The sequence below is a fragment of the Protopterus annectens genome, chromosome 3.part1, assembly GCF_019279795.1.
Source record: "Protopterus annectens isolate FY-2018-M chromosome 3.part1, PAN1.0, whole genome shotgun sequence".
Taxonomy (NCBI): Eukaryota; Metazoa; Chordata; order Ceratodontiformes; family Protopteridae; genus Protopterus; species Protopterus annectens.
This window is the reverse complement of record NC_056732.1, coordinates 712,238,360-712,257,034: the sequence shown is the minus strand read 5'-3', so window position 1 is coordinate 712,257,034 and position 18,675 is coordinate 712,238,360. Positions and strand designations below refer to the sequence as shown.

General features: G+C 40.9%; 1 protein-coding gene across 2 annotated transcripts in view; it reads right to left on the bottom strand.

Moving 5' to 3' along the window:
* UTP23 (UTP23 small subunit processome component) overlaps positions 1–18,675 on the bottom strand; it is a 193,823-nt gene that overhangs the window by 64,492 nt on the left and 110,656 nt on the right. For both annotated transcript variants that reach the window (XM_044067068.1, XM_044067067.1), the window contains exon 3: positions 345–519. In XM_044067068.1, the coding sequence (XP_043923003.1) occupies positions 345–519 (175 nt within the window). The remainder of the gene's footprint in view (positions 1–344; positions 520–18,675) is intronic.

Sequence of the window (18,675 nt, the reverse complement as noted above, 5' to 3'; positions counted from 1 at the left end):
TGTGGCTCTTGGGGATTTGTTTTTTTTTAGGTGGAGCATGTCCATCAATTCTGGGTTGGACATGGCCTTGTATGTCAGGCAGAGATCACCTCTGAGTAAGCGGTATGCAACAGAGTACAGCCTTTTCACTGACTGTTGTGAGTACCTATGTCACTTTAATACCATGTTTAAATAAGGTGTTAAACACTGAGAAGCAAGGTACATCATCATCAAATGACATCCATTATAATAAGCATTCGCAAGTCTAAACTTGTACATCCTTTTCTACTTAAGCTAGAGATTATTTTGATTTTTATTGTATACACACTTTGCAGTACTCATAAAAATACTACTATGGCACATACCTGTGTAGCAATGAAATAATGATGAGGATTATTTCCTTCAACCATTGAAGCCAAGCATTTTGAAGCATTAATGGGAGCTTTCAAATGTTCACAGTTTCGAACCTGAAACCTTTTGGCAATGACCTTTGCTCCATATAGTTGCTTTCCCAGAGAGTCCAATTCCTTTAAAACACAGCTAAATGAAAAAAAAGTTATTTGCTGTAATAATATCAGTTTCTGCACAGTAGCTACTGAAACATAGAACTAGTCATAAAAACAGAACTGAAACAAAGACTTGCCAGAACAGGGAATGGACAATGAGAAAACTGTAGTGGATAAGGAGATTACTTCAGTTTTTAGAACCAGAAATAAATCTTCCTGATAGGGGACTAATGCATCTTCCTCAGACTCTGTACAGGTAATTGCCAACATACCTGCAGACTGCACCTCCACCCACAAGGGCAACTCAAAATACTAACAAGCACATGCTAACTATTTTTCAAGGTGACCTCTGCTCATTTTCAAAGATGATTTATATACAATGTAATATGGAGAACACTCACAGATTGTAATAGATGAGCACACAGGTGATGGAGAGTTCCATCTCATATCTACAGCCACAGTACGTGCATGCATACGGAAATTAATTTTTCTGAATTTCAGATTACAACTCAAAGGTCACATATTAAAAAAAATTATGCTTCCTCATGAGATGTGGTGGAAAAATAAGTTCTTACCAGTAGAAACAGAGTTTCAATTTTATAAGTGCCCAAAAAACTCGACACATCTAACTTAATGGCCCCAATGATATAAATCCTGACACTAGTGATAAAAAAGGTTGAGGTGAAATGAATGGATGAGTAAATCAGAAATGACATGACAAAGAGAACAAACTGTTGATAATTATTTGTAAACTGAACCCTGTCTTAGACACCATGACACTGGATTTTTGAGGTTTTACCTACAGAAGTAGATTTGTAGGAGTTAACTGATAACAGTACATACTCAAACAAGGGGATCACCAGGAGAGCCACCACTGCATCATAACTTCTTACTCAAGGGAAAGGACTGAAATGAGACTGCCCACCCTTCCTGTATTACTTCCAGAGCTTTTGAAGCTGTTCCCTGCAAGCTAAATAATTCTTCTGACATACTGCCTAAAAGGAGTCTACTCATACCATTATTCAGCTTTTTTTCTTTTTTGTTAAATAGGGAAGTGTCCAGAACAGCACCTTAACATGCCTATGGTCCTTGGGGTGTAAACTCCATGAGGATCATAGCCCTAAAAGCATATTCTCTTATTAAAGGCAATTGTGCAATATTGACAGTGATCCCTGAACATGCAGTTAGGTTAGGCACATGGAACATCAGGAGTTAGGATGGTTAGAGTGATTTCCCTTTCTAGATATTATGGTGCTCCAGTCATCAGAACCACCAAGGGTGTGATGCTGGCAATATGTGATTGATAAAACATATTTAAATGCAAATGTTTAAGAGCCACTGTTTTCTAAATAGCTGAATATATGTGACTTAACCCCATTACTATGTCAGTCTTAGTAGCCTTCATGATGTAACAGATGACAAGACAAATACAGGAAACAAAAGCAAACAGGAATAAGTTCAAATATAAAACAAATGGAATCATTACTAAATTATTCTTTTTATTTATGTGACATGTTTAGTGTTGGATTAAATGGAAGGAAAATTACTTTTTAGAAAGGAAAAGCTGAAATTTCGATACATTTCTTCCTTAATCAGGCAGGCCTTCATTTCACAGTCTCATCCATAACTTCCTTAATCAGGCAAGCCTTCATTTCACAGTCTCATCCATAACTTCCTTTCTAGTGTCTTACATTTGCCTGAGAATATTCCTAGATACGGATTCACAGAAAGAGTCTAGTAATTTACAGCCCAGAGTACACGGGAGCAAATTGGTTATAGGACTTTTAGCTCTGGGGCAACAAATAGGTCTGTAGAGTAGCCTGAGAGGTAGATCCTTGATAATGAGGGACCAAAGTAAGAAATTCAACTCAGTGTCCACACAAAATTCACACAAGGCGCCTCCTTCCCGGCAAATAAATGAAAACTAAAGTTGCCCGTCAACTAGATATGAAATCAGCTCGTACAACAAAATTAAAATAAAACAATCAAAGCAAAAGAATATACAAACTGAAAATAATAAGAAAAAGGCATTACTGGTAAAATGGACCCAATTCTATCTAAACTAACCTAAAACAAAACCAGCAAAACTGTACAAATGTCAAGAGTCCACAAACTGAAATTAAATAAACACAGTTCCAGCCTTACCTTTTCAACTACAAACACAGCTTTCTTAAAACTTTTCCAAGCCACTTATTACCAAGTGTTTTACAATACACTGGTACAAGTAACATAACAATGACCAGAGATCCTCTGTGATACCTTCCATGTCATTTTACTATTAATACTGTTATAGGTTCATAGATTACTAGGCTATTGACCCTAGGGCCTATATATATAAAAAGGTACCCTGGCTTTCGCCACCCAAGAAAATATATTTCCTGTGCCCCTGTCGAGCAGAGCCACAGAAGTGATCCGCGGGGTGAATTTTCTATTCCCCATCTAATCAAGATTTTTCCAGAGTATGGGAACTCTCTTGGGACAGGAATCTATCCTTCCAGCATGTTCTGTTTATTGTGGTGATAAGGTTTAGGTCCCTAGAGCATGTAGCTCAGAGGGATTGGGATTTCTTTAAGTGGAGCATGTCCAACAGCTCTGGGTTTGACATAGCTTTGTATGTTAGGCAGAGATCGCCTCGGAGTAGGCGATATGTGCTGGCGTAAAGCTGGAGTTTTTTGAGACCATCTGCATAGGGCAACTGTTTGAGGCCGGTAATCCTCTTTGTGAGGTATTTCTGCGGCCTTTCCAGTTGTTGTAGATGTCTTGTTAGGTACATACCAAAAGGGGCACTGTACTCTACATAATGGGTCTAATGAGTGAGGAGTAGAGGGGAACAATTACCTCTTTTTTCCTGGATGAGAAACCTTTTATGATGAGGTGTGCCACGTAGAAGGACTTCCTGACTACTGTGGCGATGTGATTATCAAAGGTGAGACTACTGTCCACCTTTGTCCCAAGGTCTCATCACACTTTTGGTGTTAAGTAGACTACTACCTATGTGGTAGTTCATGGGTACAGAGTTTTTACCAAAAGGGATGATAATGCACTTTTTGGTATTGAGCTTGAGGCCATGGCTTTGACACCAGGCATCTGTCTCAGTGAGGCCCTTTTGTAGGATGTCCACATCGTTAGGAGTTTCAATTATGGCTCCTAGTTTGCAGTCATCTATGAACTTCATTAGCCAAAGACCTTCTGTGTTTGGCATCTACTTCTCTGAAGTACAGGTTAACAGGAGAAGACCCAGGACTGAACCCTGTGGTACTCCACTTGTCACTGGTCTGAAGTCGGAGTTGGAGTCTGCTACCTTTCACAGTGTGGGTTCTTGTCAGTGAGCCAGCTGGCAACCCATCTTGTGACATAGGGATTTATACCTAGTTTAGTGAATGAAAGCCTTGGTAAGATCTACATAGGCTGTGTGAACCATCTTATTGTCTTCTACGGCTTTGTTGACTGCTTCAAAGAAGTCTATCAGGTTTAGGAGACATGATCTGCCTTTTACAAACCCGAACTGGGTGGGGTCCAGAGTTTGGAGATTACCAATGTTTCCATGATGATATGTTTCATGGCCTTGCAGACCAGGCTCTTCAGGCTTATGGGAAGGTAGTTCCCAGGGTCCGTGGTGGATCCCCCTTTGTGGAGTGGGATAATTGTCGCTGTGTGCCATTCAGTGGGCACAAAGCCTGAGGTGAGGCTATGACTGAACATGGTACTTAGGCGGGGTGCCAGTTCGTTTTGTAGTTTGTGTAGAACGCAGCCTGGGACGCTGTCAGGTACCATGGATGCTGTGTGCTTGGGTTTGGAGAATGTGGTTTTTACCTGTGCAGCCGTGATTACAGGAACTTTGCATTCTTCCGGTATAGAGATGGGTCTTTTATGGGGTGAGAGGGGGGGGTAATGTTAGCACTGAATCTATCTGCCAGGATGTTGGCAATATCAGTTGGTTCTGTATATTTACTGCCATTGTGCTGTAACTCAGAGCAGATTTGAGTGTTGCCATTGAGATTCTTGACATAGCTATAGAATTCTTTGTGGTTATCTTTAGAAACAGTGGCGATTTTGTTTTCGTAACCAGCTTTGGAGGTTTTTATGAAGGATCTCAGCTTCTTACTGAGGCTGACCAGGGAAGTTCCTCCAATCATGGGATTTTACTCTTTTTTGCAGAAGTTTCTTTCTTCTGTTGTAGTTTGTTTATGGCAGGGGGCCACCAGATTGACCCCCCCCTTTTTTTCTTTTTTTTAGACGATAGCATCTTGGTTCTGTTAGGGATAGCACAATCCATGCACTTGTGTAAGTGCTTATAAAGTGCATTTCTGTAGGATTCAGCCATCGTACCTCTACTGTCCGTCTGGATGGGTGTCGTGATGTTGCCACTTCTGTCTTAAGAGGCGTGAAGTTGGCTTTGGAGAAATTTTTTATGGTGGTTTCCCTACTGGGGGGTGGGGGTGGGATGTGGATGTCTAGGGTGATTAGCTTGTGGTCTGATCTGACCAACGAGGATTTGACCTCTGGTGTGGAACACCGGTTGCCCATGTTGGTAATGACCAGGTCTAGAATATTGCTGCACCTGGTGGGGGTGTGGATAAGTTGATCCACGGCACTGGAATTTATGAATTCCAGAAAATATTGAGCAAAAGAGTTGGTACACGAGTAGTTTTCCCAGTTAATGGTGGGGTAGTTGAAATCGCCCATTATTAGGGTGTTGGGCTGTACCCTAATATTTTCCAGTGTATCAAGAAATGAGGAGTGGTAATCCTGGGGCATGGTGGGAGATCCGTAGCAAACTACAATTTGTATTGTGGTCTTTCCCAGAGTTAGTTGCACTTGGATAATCTCGGATGCATTATGCTGAGCAACTAGACTGGAGGTGTAGATATCCTTAATGAATATGGACACACCTCCGCCTTTAGTGTTTCGGTCCAGGTTAGGGGGCAGAAAGGTGTGGTATGAATTATAGCCTGGTAAGGAAGGGGTGCTCTCTGGAGCCTTGAACCAGATCTCTGTCACTGCACAGACGTCGATGTTCTCCATTTTAAGGAGTGCCTTGTGTAAGTGCATTTTGAGGTTTAGACTTCTAGCATTGAGTAGCATTACCCTCAGATTTTGCTTGCTTGTGCCTGCACAGATGTCAATGTTCTCCATTTTAAGGAGTGCCTCGTGTGAGTGCATTTTGAGGTTTAGACTTCTAGCATTGAGTAGCATTACCCTCAGATTTTGCTTGCTTGTACTTGTTACGGTGGTGAATTTGTCATTTGAACCTTGCCTAAAAAGGGCACTATAGAGGTGGCAAGAGCCTTAGCCAGTATCTGGAATCTCAAGGGCGACAGATGCAGGCCATCTCTGGCAAAGCATCGTGCTCTGTTGATCATGTCATCCCAGGCAGACAGATACTGGATTCCCTTGTAATGACACCAGAAGCTTAGCCAATTGAAGTCAATCATTTTGCCCTTGTACTGTGGTATCATTCTGGGTGATGGCAGAATGTTACTCAGGGCTAGGGGTTATTAAGATCAAGTAGTAATTTGGACTACTGAAACGGAACTGCAATCAAATTCTTGAACTACCTATGGAAGGAACTCATGATGATGCTACAAAATGCAGCGTTTCCAAGGGCCGATGTTTCAAAGCACTTACACAAAGTCACTTTAAGAAAGCAAAAAGGTTTTTCTTCTTTGCAGGTGAGCACCTCCGCCTTTAACTTATATATAGTAACTCCTAGTCACACAATAGTGAGGAAAAGAACAAAGCCACAGTTTGCTGTAAGTAACTTTCAGTGTATCCATTTTGCATCATTAACACTTTACCCAAAACCCTTCAGTAGAGGAATGTGACAACTCTCTAAAGTCCAATCAGAAATAAAAATTAAAGCATGCCCACTGATAACGTAACTGCACTGTTTGCAAAAAAGTGAAGTAAAAGTGCTTTGGGCTCTGTTTCTGTTAACATTCCTGTTCCAACAAAGCTTTTAGCTACTACTTCTCATGTAACAGCAATACGCTAAAAGGAGAAAGGGGCACTACATTTTCTCTTGACTTTGGCAGAAAGAAATGGTTCTTTTATACAGGTATGTTTGGTCACAAGGCTGTCAGCTAAGATATGACATTCATTTTTGTAAATGACAACTCCTCAGGACAACCCTGCCTGACCTAGGAGGCAGTACTCTCATGTGGTCCTTGGTCTCCACTAGGGACTCTAGCATCCTGAACTATACCTTTTAACGGTCTAGATTTTCACATAATGTCCATACTTGTGCCTCATATTTTTGGCATGTTCCTCAAAATTTGTGGTTTTCTGGCAAATCACTGGTATTATCTAAGGACTGAAGTCACCACATAATCACATACATTTGAGTTTCAGACTTCAAATCCTTTAGAAAATGCATGTTAACACAAACCCTGTTACTCTAGCAACTTTCTAAGTTTATAAGAGCAATATATAAAAATCTGTCCCTATTTTTGGGACTTTGCCCCCCCCATTTTGTCAAGCTTTGTCAAGATTTCTTCCACTAAGATATTGAGAGGTATGTCCTGAACATGCACCTCCACGTGCTCCCCTGAAGAGATGCAAGCCAGAAATTCTGGATCACTACACTCTTTCCACTACTGGCTCCAACAGGTTCCCTAATTGTTAACGAAACTCAGCTTTCTTAGGTCATAGTCAGTGCTTTATCAGTCTAAGCCAATGGAACTGTATGACAAAAGACTTTCTGCACACTACTCCATTTGCTCATAGTATCAATGCTACTAAAATTAGAAGTCCATATTAGAACTAAATGGAAAACCCTGGCAAGACACAAACTACTATGAAGACAATTTATAGATCTGCACTTCCTTCCAAACCACAGGCTAATCACTGCAAGCTCCTTAAGTGCTTTAACTATTTATCCCATGTATTAATGCTATTATACTTTGGTTAGGTTCTTAAGGATGTTGTCACATTTATGAAGAGTGGGAATACATGAATTGTACTTTTTAAAAAAAAAAAATCAAACTAATCAATTTTAATTAATCTTAAATATCTACAATTGTAACATAACTTCAATGTAGGTTCATCGCAATACTGAAGGATTTGAATTATGTTAATGTATTTTATTGAAAGTGTTTAATCCAATGTCTCTGTACTTCTGTTATCCTATGAAGAGACTTGTATTGTACGTATTGATGCAATAACATTGCATAACTTGTGTGTGGAGCTTTTCACCTCATGCCTCTACTGAAAAGGGTCTTTTGCCCAATAGGAATTTTCAGGTCAAGAAATGTAAATAAAGAATCACAGTTTATGGTGTGGTAGGATTAGCAAATCTTATTTTATCATCAGCATTTATTTGAAAATTCAGTTGCATAGGGTGCAGATGTGCGGTGGTGACACAAAGTGGTTGGAAATAGGTTAACATGTGTGATTCCTCTTAGTAAGGTAAACAACTTGGCTACCATTTCTTTCTGTTGCCAAAAGGCTAAAGTACTACAGTGTGAATGGATTTACAAGGGGGAAAAAGTTCATAAATATTGATTTGTAGTCAGTTATTGTTAGCATCCTGAAATTCTGAAAGGGATTAGTTTTGGAGCCTCTGAAAGGGATTAGTTTTGGACACACAAGTGGGAACAGTCACAAACTGTTAGTGAACTTAACTGGTCAATGAATGTGCTCAGTGTGGTTATTAGGATTGTACAACGGTCATCCTCCATAACTACTTTAGTAGAAAATGGTAAAAAAATGCAGTGGTTCCAATTATATGCTATACTATTAATTAACTACAACTGAACTGGTACTCAGTTGTGTTGGGTTAATTTGCCTGGGCACGGCCCTTTACAAGTGAGACTAGGGATGAGAAAAGTTCCACGAATAAATGCAGTAGACAACACCAATACTAAAGCACAATATACACACAAACAATACAGAACAGAGCACAGATTTGTCTCGCTAAGAAAAAAAAAATAGGTCTAGAAAAACAAAATATGAATGCATGTTTGAAGTCATTCCCTATTTGCTATTTAGGTACGTTTTCCATAAGGAGGTGGAACCACAGATCAGCATTACGTTCACCATTCCTACTGCTGCAGTAGCCATTAGGCTATATGGGTTGCTTCCCACCATATTACATGCCAGCTACAAAAAGCTCTGACCCAACCACCCACTCTTTCACTCTGACTGCTGACTTCCCAGGAGCAGGAATCAGCCTAAATCTTTTTATTTGCCACATATGTCCTCTACTGGGGAACCCCTCCATTCAAACAATATTGCCTTTTATGGAAATTAACATCTGATTTTTTTAATAAAAACTGTACATCCTCTTTAAGAAACCCAGTACTTTTAGACGGTCATCGGAAGCTTCCTTTTAGGGACTGCTCTTTGCAGAGTGTGTGTGTGTGTGTGTGTGTGTGTGTGTGTGTGTGTGTGTGTGTGTGTGTGTGTGTGTGTGTGTGTGTGTGTGTGTGCGTGTTCGTTCGTATATATTTGGGGCTAGTCTTGTAAAAAAAAAGTGTGTACCGTTTGTGTAAGCTTTGTATTCTGAGGGACAAAAAAGTTTAGAGAGGAATGGGCCAGCCCTGGAGGATGTCTTGAATGCTACCAGTACACATCCTGATACACAGCCATCAGTTCCTAAAAACAGAAAACAAACAAGAAAAATCAAATAAGATGCATATAACATCTCAAGGCTATTAAGTTTCTCTCTCTCACACACTTTAGATCAGGCCATACTGTCAGTTCCACTGTCTCTCATACTGGAAACAGGCTGGTTCTCAATACCAATTCTTCTCTTGGTGATGAGGGTAAAATGTTAGACTACAGACAAGAGAATGTCTTCTTCCAGTTTAGCCTTCAGAATTCTGAATTAACAGGCTATGTCATATAGGCTGTCTTAGGGAATTAGCTTCCCTTTTTCCTACAGAAGGAAACCCTTTTCTGAACTAAACTATCCTTCCTCAGATATCTAAAACATGCTTAGACATTGTGGGTATGATTAGAGACAGTATCTGCACAGAGTCACTTGTTACTATGTTGAGAACGTTAGCTTGGGTAGGTAACAGTAGGTTTGTGGATAAGGTAAAGGCTGACATTTTGGATTCAACTTTAGATGAAGAGGTATTGTTTGGATCTTATGTTACCCAGGTTCTCAAACAATATAAGAGAAAAATTAATTCAGGGAATTTCTAAAATATTTCATGTACTCCAATACAAATTGTACAGCCCTCCCCTCTTACAAAAAGTCAAAAAAGCAGTTCTGTTTTGGCAAACAAATTGCAAAAAGAAGATTCCTGGAAGGTAGCAAGAACAACAAAAACGGGTCTTTTTAGAAAAAGGGACAGACCAACTGTACAGAATAACTATGCCAGCATCCCTTGTACTCTTCCCTGGCCAAATACCTCTTCAAATCAATCCCAAAACTGTCCCTCAGAATTCCTCTTTGGCAAAACATTGTTTCAGACTACTGGTGTTAAAGTGGAGCAGGAGGGCTACAGCTAACACTGGATACAGAAACATCTTTCCAGGGGAATACTTTCTCACCCTTAGAAATAACAAACATTTTCCCTTGATTCTTCAGTCTGTACACACCCAGAGAGTCACAGAACCAGTGCCTTTAGGTCAAAGGATCAAAGATGTCTACTCCAGAAGATTTATGGTACCAAAGAAAGCTGGAGACCAGTATTAGATCTTTCATTTCTAAACATTTAAATGAAAGTTCCCAAGTTAAAAATGCTGACCTTACAGAACCAGTTACATCTCAATCCACAAGTTACTTGGTAACTCTAGACCTAAAGGATGCTTACTACCACATTACCATAGCAATTGACTTCAGGAAAATTCTAAAGTTCTCCGTTTCTGGGTCAGATTATCAGTTCTCTGCCTTAACCTTTGGTTTACCTACACCACCAAGGGTATTTAAAAAATGTTTGGCCCCCGTCATAGCTTAATGAAGATTGAATGACATTCAAACTTTCCTCATTTAAACTTATTTGGTGGCTCCAAACTCAGAATCACTTCACTACTTTTTGTCCCAAGCGTACTCTCCATCCAGCTGCTTCACTCTACAAGAAGTGAAACAAGCACCTAGCAAGTCTGACTACTGCTGCAAAAATTATCATATCCCACTTCCTTAAGAATTTGCACAGCTGACTTTCACCTGCAGTTGCAAAAGTTCACAAGGAACAAATACACAGAGTTAAATCTATGCAAGGCAATTTAAGACTCAACCTAATAACTTAATTTGTTAAGTCATGCACTAGTGTGTTCTGTTTGTAGTGTTGAATCTGCTGGAAGGATATCCCCACCCCACTTACTCGTCCACATTCACAGGCCTTCCACTGCTGAAGGTGAAGCTACATTAAACACTTCAGCATATTTTACTCATCAGTGTAATATATCCCTGGAAAGATAATAAAAAGCCCGTAACTATAAAAAAATTAGATGCTGTGACTCGAGTCACGTATTTAGAGTTTAGTCACCTTGTCTTTGCATCCATGAATATTCTACCTCACTGATCGTTTATGGTGGTAAACCATCTGGGGGGGGGGTCTTCCCACTCTGTTCACTTCACTCACTTTGCTCCCCCAGCCCTTCCCCCATATCCCACCCACCCCCCGCACATCTAGTCATATTCCAAGCAAACTACTCCCCTTCATTGCTATGATCCAATTATATACAACTCTACCTTCTCCACACCCACATTTCATCCACACCTTACCTTTTTATTTAACCAAATTTATCTGCTGTCCCTTACACCCATCACCTTGAATTCTTATCCCCCCTACTATAATTCTTTGGATCTTACACTACTTCACCATCACAATACAATCATCACCTCAAACTGTCTTACATTAAACTCCAGGCTTACCACCTTGTCTTCTACTATACACACAAACTAAAATTGAACCATAATTTTACTACTGCCAGTCACATCTCCCCCTCCCCTCCTTATCACAAACCACAAAGCAAAACACCTAACCACATTGTTAAAGCCTACCCTGAAGTCAAAACATTTCCAACCTTACCTTCAAGCTGCACACATCACAAGATAATCTGTATGTACACATGATATTACATTCTAACATATAAATAGCACTTTTACTATTTTTAAACCCACCGTCACAGGTGACATGCTCCTCCGACCCTGCCTATCTTCTTTACTCTTAAATTTCAACCTCGCTATAGCTATATCCTCGCATACCGCCACATACCAATGTACAACAACCTCCAACCATCTCCCCAATAAACAACAGAACTTCTCACACATCTCCTCCCAGTTTTTCCCCTAAACCCTCTCATATTATTTCAAGCCACAAGCCACAAATTGGCCTCCTCATCTATTATGAAACCACACATGACACCAGTACCACCACCTAGGAATACAAAACTTCCCATGGTACTCATTCCTCATTACCTAGCTACTGAAATGTGGATACATACATCCTAACCCTGGTCCACCCTCTAATCCTAACCACAAGAGTAACCCTATACACTTAAACATACTTGCACTGAATCTTAGAAGTACATGTAATAAAATAACCCCACTGCATGCCTGGATTGATCAAAATAAACATGACATATGATCCCTTATGGAAACATGGCTACACCCCAATGTAAAAGACTCAGAAATAATACCTCCAAACTTTGCAATAACCAGAAGAGATGGATCTAAAAATAAAAGGTGGGTGAGAGATAGCCCTTCTATATCCCTCTAGACTCATCATACCCTACACCAGTAACATACCCATCTTTTCCAATGCTGAGGTACTAATCTCTTTTTTGAACCTCAATATATCAAAAAGAATTTGCCTAATAGTAATGTACATCTCACCAGGTAACAATATACCAGTGTTGGAAAATATTTTATCCTGGACATCCCAAACAAACCTCAAAACAATCCTAGGAGACATACATATAGACTGGCAAACCATAGCTTCCAACTCCCCCCACAAATAGTATAAATCTGTATGTTTTTCTCACCTCATCAATACTCCAACAAGATACAGCAAAGATCTTACCTGCCAATCCACCCTAGACCGGATCCTAGTATCCCACCCTGCCAATTACCCCTCTTCTGGTATTCGGTCTAGCTGCCTCAGCAATCATCTGCCAGCTTATTCACTTACAATAAAACTCCCAATTAAGAGCACACACTGTAAAATCAGTTAGGAACTCAACTAATTTTTGTCAGCATAAATCCAACAATCTCCTACATGAAACAGACTGGACACCCCTTAAATAACTATTCCTTAATGATGCTGTGCTATACTTTAATACCTTCCTCCACATATTCAATATCCTAGCTCCCATTTGTATGAAAATAATCAGAAAGAACTCAGTGTCATGGCTCTCTAAGGAATTGAAACACCTGATAAAGCAAAGCAACCTAGCCTAGAAAACCTGGAAACTAAAGAAAGATGAACAAATTCATGTCAACTTCAAAACACTATGTAACAAAGTGACAAAACTAATCAGAGGTAAGAAGTCATACTGTTCCCAGCTTCAAATCCAACATAAAATCAAACCTAATAAATTCTGGCACTCCGTATCTTCTCTACTGAATTCTGGAACAAAAAGGGAGCACACTCATCACCTGATACTCCTCCATCACAAATAGCTGAAAACTTTAACAAGCACTTCATAAAATCAATATCAGACCTACTAATTAACACTCCTAATGCCGGACCCCACCACCCTTCAACCTATTCAGACACCAACTCCAGATCAACTACTACTAACCCTGTCATTAACCCCCTACTCAACAAAATGTCATACATTCTCATTTCATCCCATACCCACTGACACCATTAAGAAACTGCTACAAAAACTAAAACCCTGCTCTACCTCAGCTGATAACCTTCCACGGCACTACCTCAAACTGACTGCTAATTCAATCACATCACCTACCCAATCCTTATAAATAGGTCTTTTTCCGAATCAGAAGTATTTACCATATGGAAAAAATCTCACATCACCCCCATCCACAAAGGAGGCAACTTTTGATCCATTCAATTTCCATCCTATATCCGTCTTGTCACCCATATCCAAAATTCTCGAGTGAGGTATCCACCAGCAGGTAATGCAGTATCTATTGCAAAACAATCTTTTAAGCAAACCCAACATGGCTTCTGACCTAGCCACAGCACAGCTACAGCCCTATTATCGTTTACAGACACAGTGAACAACACCAGAGATGCAGGATGCTAAACAGCCTCAGCATTCCTTGACCTCTCCAAGGCCTTTGACAGTGTCTCACTCTTACTATTGAACACACTAACTCAGGCTTCTCACATAACACAGTAAAATGGTTTCAGAGCTACCTCACGGATTGTAAACGAGCAGTAAAATGGTCCAATGAACTCTAACCCTTTCTCCAGAGCCCTACTGGAGTCTTTCAAGGCTCCATCCTAGGACCCCTACTCCAACATTTTCACAAACAACCTTCAAACTGCTCTCACCCTGGGACCCTCATTCAATACCCTGATGATTCCACCATAATCTGTTCTTCACAATCACTACCAGAACTACTTGTAAAAAAAAAACAAACAGTCTTCTACTACAGTCGAATCATGACTAAGAAATGCCCAACTCTTTCTTAATCCAAAGACGACAAAACTAGTACTCTTTCATCCCAAAAAGACCTTCTCTGTCACTGATCATTTTAACATCCTTGCATCTGACAACACTGTCATAGAAATAGTGCAGGAAACCAAACATCTAGGAGTTATCACCGACAATAAACTTCATTCGACCCCCCCCCTCCATATACAGCAAAACAAAGAAAAACTCATCAAAAACTTGGACTCCTACAGAAACGGACATTTCTTTACTGCAGCAACCAAAAATACCCCTGCAAAAACATTTTTACTTTCCTTCCTTCTTTATGGTGCCCCTATACTAACTTACAAACTTCTACCGTAAGCAAGATAGAACAGTGCTACAACAAAGTTGCAAAGTTTACCACAAACTCAAAATATCACACACACCACTGTAAACCACTCCTAGAATTAAAAGTACAGTTTTGTACCTACCATAAATGTAGATGTTCGAAGATCCACATTGCTGCAGTCCTTACACTTGGGTAGTCCGCTGTCCTCGGTCGGCCCGAATATCAAAGTATAAGGCTGACGTCGGTCAAGGCGCATTTGACCGACATCAGGACGTCAGGGTACAAATGCGCATGACCGACGTCATATCCTCAGTCTTTTCTTGCCCCAGATGTCAGAAGACCCTAAAAATAAAGGTCAAAAACCCAAAGACAACAAACAAACAACCAACTATCCTAACACTAAAAATATGTACAATATATACAATATACACAATATACCTCATATTGACAACCCAACGCACACAACCGCCTCTAACTACAGAGGGGAAGGAGGGAGGGTAAATTGGACTGCAGCAATGTGGATCTTCGAACATCTACATTTATGGTAGGTACAAAACTGTACTATGTTCTTCATCTCACATTGCTGCAGTCCTTACACTTGGGTAGAATCCCAAAGCAGAGGTAAGGGAGGATGGCCAAACTATAATGAAGCAGGAGCTGCCAAAATGCCCTGCAAAACAGCAGTGGCAAAACCAGCCCTGGATTTAGAGTACAGTGGAAGGTGATAATGCCTAGAGAAAGTATGCACTGAACTCCAAGTAGCTGCCTCCAAAATATCCTTAGTTGCCACCCCCCTCAAAAAAGCTGTTGAAGTGGCAGTAGCCCTAGTGGAATGAGGCCTAATCCCAGCTGGAATGTCCTTGCCATGATGGGAATAACAGAAAGCAATGCAAAACCCAATCCACTTAGAAATAGTTTGTTTTGACACAGGCTTGCCCTGAGAAGTCAAAGCAAAAGAAACAAATAACTGCTGAGACTGCCTGAACCCTTTAGTTCTGTCCAAATAATATCGCAACTGCCTGTGTACATCTAAAGTGTGCAAAATCTTTTCCCCTGCATTTTGGGGATTTGCATAAAAAGTAGGCAAATGAATAGTTTGGTTTAAAGCCACACTAGAAACCACTTTATGCATAAAGGAAGGATTAGTACGTAAAGATACCCTATCCTTATGAAAAATTAAGAAAGGCTCAACCGCCATAAGGGCCTGCAACTCAGAAACCCTTCTTGCAGAGGTAATAGCTAACAAAAAAAGCAGTCTTTCATGACAAAAACTTTAATTCAGCAGTAGCTGCAGGCTCAAAAGGTTGTAGAGTGAGTTTCTCCAACACAAAATTGAGATCCCAAGCAGGAGTAGGAGCTCTTCGTGGGGGTCTTATATTCTTTGCCCCTCTAAGAAATTGCTTGAACAAAGGAGGAGAAAACAATGGTGGGTCACAATCATAGTGAGCCGAAATTGCTGCAGCATGAACCTTAATAGAAGAGAAGGACAAACCTTTGTCCAATAACTCAGTAAGATATTGAAGAGTCGCACTTAAATTAGGCTCAGAAACATCAAAATCCTTTGCTGCACTCCAAAATAAAAATCTCTTCCATTTATCTGCGTACACTTTCCTTGTACTAGGCCTTCTAGCTTCCAAAATAACATTCAAAACTTGCTGTGGAAGTGGAGGCCCACTATGGTTCAAAACAGAATATGCCAGGCTGTTAGGTGCAGAGAGTGAAGCTTGACATTGAGCAAATGACTGTCCTCCTGAGACAACAGGTGTGGAATCGAAGGCAAAGGCCATGGAGGCTTCCGTACCAGGCTTCTCAGTAATGGGTACCAATGCTGTCGAGGCCAATCTGGAGCTATCAAAATCATCCTTGGCTTGTCTTGTCTGGTCTTTAGTAGTACCTTTGGGAGGAGAGGCAGAGGCGGAAAGGCATACACATGAAGATTGCTCCAATTGAAGGAAAGAGCATCCACTTTCCAAGCTGTGGGATGAAACCTTTTGTGCAAAACTTTGGCAGCTGATGGTTTAGTGGAGAAGCGAACAGATCTATGTCTGGAGTTCCCCATGACACTGTCAATTTCTGAAATACATGAGGATCCAATTTCCACTCGTGGGGATCCATAATTTGTCTGCTCAACACATCTGCTAAGGAGTTCTGTGCTCCGGCAGAAACCTTGCCTGAAGATTTAGCTGTAAACTGAGAGCAGTCTCCCACAAAATCATTGCTTGCCTGCATAGAGGATAAGAATGTGTTCCGCCTTGCTTGTTGATGTACCACATGACAGTTGTGTTGTCTGCTAGAATCAACACCTGCCCTGGAAGAAGTAAATCCTTGAAAGCTATTAATGCAAACTGGACTGCTAACATCTCTTTCAAGTTGATATGTAGATGTTGTAGTCTGGCAGGCCACTTGTCTTGTATCCACTTTCCATTCAGATGAGCTCCCCAAGCTTTGTCTGAGGCATCTGTCGTTAGAATCTGACTCGCCTCTGGCCGGGTCACAGAGAGTCCCTTGTTTAGGTGACATTCCTGAGCCCACCATAACAATTCCTTTTGAATGCAAGGTATTATTTGAATGACAGTGTCCAAATCCTGGCAGTGCTGTGTCCATACATTTTTGAGATACCATTGTAGCTTCCTCATATGCAGTTTGGCATTGGGAAGCACCAGAATACAAGATGCCATGAACCCCAAGGCTTGAAGGACTGTCCTTGCAGTCAGCCTGGACTGATGAGACAACTGATGAAAGTAAAGCGAAAGATTCTTTTGTTTGTCCGGGGTCAAAAAGGCCATCTGGGATGCTGTATTCAGTCTCACACCCAGAAAGCACATGTCCTGAGAGGGTACTAGACTGGACTTTATTTCGTTCACAGAATACCCCAGGCATCTTAGCACTGCTATCACATAATCCAAATGATGAAGAAGCTCGTCCCTTCCTTGAGCCAGAATCAGGCAGTCGTCCAAATAAGGATAGATCTGTATTCCTTTTAACCTGAGGAAAGCTATCACTGGAGCCAGAACTTTCGTGAACACTCTGACGGCAGTAGATAAGCCAAAGGGCAATGCAGAGAACTGATAATGAGAAGTCCCAGCTCGAAAACGCAGATACTTCCTGCAACTCAGTCTGATAGGAACATGAAGATAAGCCTCCTTGAGATCCAAGGTTACCATCCAATGATCTTTGCCCAGCAGAGGTAAAAGCTGCTGTAACGTCAACATTTTGAACTTGGGAATGTCCAGATAAGTGTTGAGGAAAGATAAGTCCAAAATTGGTCTCCACGTGTTCCCTTTCTTTGGTACTAGGAACAGGCGAGAATAAAATCCTAGGCCCACTTCTGGTATGGGAACCGGCTGTATGGCTCCTATTTGGAGTAACAGAGAAATTTGCTTGTGAGCCTCTATTCTTTGTTGAGGAGGAACGTCTGGCATGCCTTTGAAAGGAGGCAAGGTATGAAAATAAAACCTGTAACCGTGGTAAATGATATCCAATACCCATCTGTCTTGGGTAATTAAACTCCAATTTTCTTTGAAAAGTGCCAACCTTCCTCCCAAAGGTGCTGCCAGACGAGCAGGTTCTGGCAGCTGAAAAGGTAGGTCATTGGGTCTGTTTATGAAAGGACTGACCCCTGCCCTCACCCGAAGACTGTGCAGGAGAACTCCCTGTCCTAGGCCTGAAAGAGCCCTGAGCTCTGCCCCTACCACGTCTAGATCTACCCCTAGACTGGGAATCATAAGAAGGAAAGGTCCACCCCTTAGTAGGCCAATTTCTACTAAACTTTGGAGGCTGAACCTGCAAAAAATCTTTAACAGTCTGCACAGACTTAGCCTTGTCTTCCATTTTCTTTAAGACTGTCTCAACAGGAGAACCAAACAACACATCAGATTGTAAAGGAGCATCTAAAATCCTTGTTTTAACATGGTCAGATAAATTCTGATCCCTCAGCCAGGCATGCCTGCGAAGAACTGACCCAGTGGCAGCCACCCTAGACGAGGCCTGTACAGCATCAAAACCACATTGCAAAGAATGCTTACCCACCTGTTCGGAAACATGTACTAAATCTTGTAACTCTTTACAATCAATACCTTCCGCCAGAGCATCAACCTTAGACTTCAATTGAGAAAGGAGATAGTTTTGGTATTTCAACATGTGAAACTGGCAATTCAAAGCCCTCATAGCTAGAGTAGAGGAAATATAAACTTTCTTTCCCCATCTATCCAAGGCCCTGGCCTCCTTATCTGAAGGAACCGGATTCTTGACAACAGAAGCCTTAACACCTTTAGGCCCCTGACTAACAGTTTCTGGGTCTGCCCTAGGACTCTTAAAAAGATACTTATGAGCTTCAGGCAC